Here is a 6,000-nt window from a genome sequence, read left to right as displayed (position 1 = left end):
TACCACTGAAGCAGCTTTTCCTTAGTGAGACATGACAGCTGCTAGGTGGATTGTTTAACTCATGATCAACTTTACAGTAAACCTGACATTCAGAAGTACACTTAGCGCTCCTAAGTGAGCAAATCTAATGAAAATGACATATTATTTACATTAACATTATGGGAAGACCCTATCCAGGGCAGCAGTACAATCTAAAAATTATACACACATTACCAAAGTCATTCATTTATGTCTTTGTTTTAATGACTTTTTTAAACAGTTGTATCATCAGACAAAACATTTAGGTCATGAGAAAATATTTATTTCCAACAGCACGGACTTCGAAAGGTCGTTGGAAGAAGGCATGTTCAATGCTATGATTTTTCCAATGCTGGGTCAGCTGAAATAGTGTGTTGTAGTGCATATATTAATCAGTTACTTCAAGGAAATGCAAAAAGACATAGTGAAGTAGGAAGTGAGTACAAACATTCAAGGCAGTAAAAATGCAGAATACTGACACATGGCTGAAAAATGTACTTTTTGCAATGCTCTTTTAGTATCACACAAAACTAGCAACTCACTTTAAAACATTCTTTGTCAGCAACCATACTTCTGACCATATGAAATTATTAAATTTAATACAGTCTTTCAGCTGGAAGAGATACTAAGGTCTAATGCTCATATCAAACGCTTAGATTTTGTTAGCTTTGCTTGTTATTTAAGACAGTTTCAAGGTACTGCATCAGTATTACGTAGGTTTGTTTTTTTTAAAAATTGATTTATACAGAAACATGCAATTAGTAATGCATGAGGGTTTTATATATTTGATTATAATTGGATGTATTACTGATAGAGCACACCAAGCTTTTTTTGTTACATTTTATGCTGAACTGTTCCATTTCCACACCTACCAATTGCCAGTACAGTTCTCATGGCTTACCATGTAAAGCCAGAAAATGGAGAAAGTAAAAATGTCTTTATTTAGGACATATATTAATGAAAATAATACTTTTATAGATAGATATATCTATCTACATATAATTAATATTCCATGGTATTTTTATCAGCATGAAATGTAAAAAAAAAGTTCTCCAAACACCCCAAACTAGTAGGAAAACACAGTCAACTGGCATAATACACTCTTAAACCAGTTTTGTATAAGGCTTCAGTTATCCTGATGAATGGGACTAAATTTTTAAGTAGGTCTGCATACATTTTAGTCATTATAACTGTTTTATGTCACAATATATTCTTAATAAAATAAAAACTCTTGTGTTGTAAAGATAGCTAGTTAACTTCTAGACAAATATGACCTTTTAGAGAGTAGGCTGTGTCTAAATATAAGTAGAATTAAGGTGCTTCCATATTTGTTTTCATTCTTAAAAAGTACCACAGATAAACAATTGCAATAATTGCTTGCGGACATGCTTTTCTTTGGCTTTTACCATATTTGTAATAGAATGTGATCCCCTGCTGGAGAATTTTATATTAATTACTTACTTGATTTTGTAAAAATTGTGTTGTAAAACTTAATGGAACAAAATGTTGATGCATTTCCTTTGTCACAGCTACCTTTTTTTCTCTTCCTTTCAGAATTTCCATTTGCATCAAGCAATAGCTGCAAGCAACAATAAATTTAAAGCTAGATTTTCTGCACGTTGTAAACTAGGTAGGACCAGGAGTTACTGACAAAACCAGCTGGTCATGCAAGATTAGCAAATTCTCTGTATTCCAAGGCATTGCCATCTAATCTGTCCTGTTTCCCCTGACACATACTAACACAATGAAGCTGGACAATGGTTCAACAGCAAGTGCATGTGATAGTTCTGGCAAGACTATTTTTGTTTTGATTAAGCACATATTTTTTCCGGGAGGGGCTAGAAAAGCAGGGCCTTTTTCTTCAGGTCATTCCGCTTCCAAAGTGCCAGACGATCAAATTCCTCAATGCTCATTTTGAAGACTTCCTGGAACTCTTCAGGGGATAAATGCCTCTTGAAAATGAAAATACAAAAGGTATCATTAAGCCCGTCTCTGCACAGGAATATATCTGTCTTTCCTAAGTTTTAAAACACATCACAAAATAATGCATTAGGATTTGCATTTAAATTCCCAAATTGGTTCTGGAAAAGACTGCATCAAAACCAACTGAGCTCAGAGTAGCCAGGAAATAAAATTATTGATGGCAGTAGTAACTTTTGAAAAAAAATAATCTCTTCAATATAGTTCCAACTGAGCAGAAGCGATGGTTTTTCAGTAAAAAGATGCATTTATACACAGTGCTTGATGACAGAGCACACTGAGACAAATTTAAGCTACTTCAGGACTTTAAAGAGATTGATAACAATGTAATTTCAGAGTCGGATTTGTTTTGCCTTGATCTTTAATGAGAGCAGTGGACACCACACTGGTCCACTAATAGCAGGCTTGTAACAAAGAGCACACTGCTAAATTCTTAAGTCCAAAACATGCTTATGGGGATAGACTCACATCAGAAGTCCAAGTTGGATAAAGTTGGGTTTTTTTAAATGCCAAGAATTATGCTTCTATTTGATGTTTTCATGATTCGATATTTTAAAAAGAGAGAGAGAGAAAGAAAGGGGACAATACCAAGATAAGAAGTGGAAGGAGGCAGGCTAATAATTGCCTAACAATTATTAGTATATGCACAGAAAAGGCAGAAAAGATAAACGTGGGAATTAGAAATGAATAGCATATACAATTCTTCTGATAACTGTGGACTAACACTTTGTCAAGAATTTCAATAGAACCAGTCATGGTTCTCTGTTTCTGATGTGTTAAGCACACACTGTCTGAAAGGGACAGTTTCAGTGCAATGAGAATTACAAAATGCAATTTTTAAACATGGACTCTCTTCTTCCACAAAGATTCCTTGAAACATGGGACCAGCTCTGCAATCTAACCCACTCCCCACCAGTTGAGCTTTTGACGTGAAGCTCCTCAGATGTAGTTCTCCTTCCAGGCATACCTGGGCGAGCCCCAGCCTGAGCACCTTGGCTTCTGCTGAACCACCACCTGCATCCAAAAATTAGGTCCCCTCCTGCTAAACCTGCTAAATGCAAGAAATGCTTGGACACAGCAGAATCAGGCTCATCACCCATTAGGCAACTGCATTATTTCAAGTGAAGGATACTGGCCCTTTCCTTTCATCTCAATGTCTCCGGTGCAGGACTTCCCAGGAGGTGAGAAACCCGGGTTCAATGTCCTCATCACTTGGAGGAGGCTCAAACCCACCATCTAGCCCACATTACTCACTCTCAGAACACATTCCAGCAAGCCAGCCAGGAGGGTAACTTTAAAGGAGATACAGTCCTCATGAATGTGAATAATGTTACCAGCAAATATTGAGTGGAAGATGATGGAGGTGGTGGGAAGCACAGCACTCCCCAGGGGAGAGGGAGGCACTGGGTTCTTTAGACTCTGTTTTTACTGGTAATTCAAATGGGCCCAGGTTGGAAGAGCGCTTGCTGCTACTAGCCAAAACTGTGGCAGGCAGCATACTGACATGTCCTGGTAATCCCACAATGATTTACCTGACCAGAATGGACACAGTCCCATTGGCCCCACCTTATAAAGCTATTTTTTTTTTAACAAATTTGAAAGCAAAGCTTTACTTTCCACTTATTAGCAATGAGTTTATCTTGTAATGTAAATTACTCAAGGAAGATTAATGAAATTGTTTGTAAGAAATCACTACATTTAATTACCTTGAATGGTCATCATGGGCCCTTGTGGTTTCTTAAAAAAGGATACAGCTTTGGGTTTTTTCCCTTGAGATTCCACATATTCAGAACAACAGTGACTAAGAGTTTGGAACCGCGCCTTCATTTTTCATTTGACCAATGATAGCAACACAACTTAAGCACTATGCATAGCATGGAACAAACACACCATGCATATTTGGCAAAGGAGATCCTGTTTCACATGGAAATGAGCAACATCTGACAATGTATTTTAGAAATAGTCTCTCACTGACACAATTTAATTCTACTGGGTTTGGAAATAAAAAGTAACTTCTCTCTGCATTAATTTTCAAAAAATATTTTCCTGGTAATTCAATGGACGAATGTAAGAAAGCTTAACTTCAACAATTTCTCACAGCAAGGAAGACGTCTGTAAATTGTGGGATTGAAAAAGAAGTCTGGATAAGCAAAGTGTATCATATTGTGTTTTATCTTACTTTCTAGACTGTGGATAAGACTTGAGATGTCCCCTCACCTGGGAGAAAGCAGTCACAAACTGTAGTTCATACTCAAGAGAAAATCAGAAAGCCCATACTCTGCAAGTAAATCCATGTTGTCAATCATCCAAAACCACAGGAAATATAAAACTTTAAAAGCAATGTTTTTACCTTTTTTTGGGGGGTGGTAAATTACACCATGCCTTCCTAGGAACTGCTGTGGTCTCATCTGTTTCAATACTGAAGGTCAATGGAGGTAGAGTCAGCAACCCCTACATCAGGCCTCAAGCCTTTTCTGCAGGGTGCCTAATACTTGCTACACCTTTACCTCCCAATGAAGCCAGCCGTCATTCTCAGTACAAGCTCTGAAATATGCCCTTTCCTCTCTAAGGCTGTACTTTGCCATTTATCATTTTGCTTTGCCCTCAGGCTTAGTGAACTTTCAGTCCACACACATCTATCCAAGACAGTGTGAATTAGATGTGCCCTCTGCTCCTCTGTGTGTATCTAGGTGACATCACCTTCATTCTTTGCATGCATTCATTTTCTAATTATGCTGACATTTTGTTTTACACTAGCACCATGTTCTTTTTCCTCACAGAAGTTCTCAGTTGGTGCCACCTGGTCCAAAAGCAGTTGAGAGTTTCCAGCCCAAGGACACAGTAGCTGAAACTGAGATGGGTAAAGCATGAGCTCACTTATTTCCACCTCTCATTCTGCTGGGCAGTTTCTTTGCTTTTAATTCTCCTCCACATACAGTTCCTCATCTGAAGGACTCATCTGCAGTATTAGCAAAGTTTCTTACACCATCAATGCATTATCCACATGCAGAATTAATTCTAGTAGAAGGGAACACTTCCCCTTTGGTGTGAACTCTCTCTGAGGACACCAGTCTGTGCCCAGTATAGCATAATTCCCACTGTTTTCCCTGCATCTCAGAAACTTTCACCATCCCCTTCTTAAGCATCATGGGCTTTAGCTTTGAGACTGACCCTAGTAGCAGCAATAATTACAGTTCTGTCTACAAATTTTGGAATAAACCTTGATCCCAGAAAGATGTCATCAAACTGGCAAAGCTTCAGATAAAAGTAACAAAAGTAATCATGGGTTGCAGAGTTTGATTTATGAGGAAAGATTAAAAGGCTTAAGTATGTATAAGCTTAGCCAAATGATGATTAAGGGAAAATATGGTAAATGTCTACAAGTATTTGAAGGGTCTAAACACCATGGGAATAAGCCAGTGTGGGAAGCTTATGTTCATACTTTAAATTGTATGTGTGATGTTAAATTTTGTCTGCGCTATTGTTGAGACTTTCCTAAACCTTATAGCTTTAAGACCGAGAACTCTTCCCCAACACAGGCACAGAAAATGCACCAGTAAGAAATCTTAGATTGATTTATCTTTCTTCTCAGCTATTTGAATATTAATTTGTCTTAACTGAAGTGTTACCTTGTCTCATTAGTCAAACAAAAGAAGGGGAAATGAAAATTATGCATAGGGAATAGGGAGGATATTCATATTGAGGTATGAAAGAAGATATGTGTCTGTAAAGCTATGCTTTACAAGGCCAAGAACATTATTTCTTTTTTGGGGGGGATTGGATCAACTTAAAATATCCAGCTATGTTAATAGTGCATCATTGGGCCATTAAAGGAATGGCCAAACTTTTTAGTAAAAGTAGCATTCATTCCTTTTTTTTTTTTTTTTTTTTTTTTTTTTTTTTTTACATAGGAAGTCTGGGTGTTTTACAGTGTGCTAGTAACTGATTCTTAATTCCCTTTGTGACAATTTGGCCATATTCAGGCATCTTAACTCAATCTAC

General features: G+C 37.3%; 1 protein-coding gene across 15 annotated transcripts in view; it reads right to left on the bottom strand.

Annotated features, from left to right (window-relative positions):
- Positions 1 to 221: 221 nt before the first annotated feature.
- The window catches only part of ABLIM2 (actin binding LIM protein family member 2), a 134,227-nt gene continuing 128,448 nt past the window's right edge, over positions 222 to 6,000 (bottom strand). For 13 of the 15 annotated variants that reach the window (XM_026847188.1, XM_026847189.1, XM_026847193.1 and 10 more), the window contains one exon: positions 222 to 1,970. In XM_026847188.1, coding sequence (XP_026702989.1) covers positions 1,857 to 1,970 — 114 coding nt within the window. In that variant the 3' untranslated portion in view covers positions 222 to 1,856. The remainder of the gene's footprint in view (positions 1,971 to 6,000) is intronic. The other 2 variants (XM_026847192.1, XM_026847191.1) reach the window with 1 other exon arrangement.

The sequence above is a fragment of the Athene cunicularia genome (genome assembly GCF_003259725.1).
Source record: "Athene cunicularia isolate RWA chromosome 4 unlocalized genomic scaffold, athCun1 chr4_part1, whole genome shotgun sequence".
NCBI lineage: Eukaryota > Metazoa > Chordata > Aves > Strigiformes > Strigidae > Athene > Athene cunicularia.
Note: the sequence above shows the minus strand (reverse complement) of the source record. Positions and strands in the feature narration are given on the sequence as shown.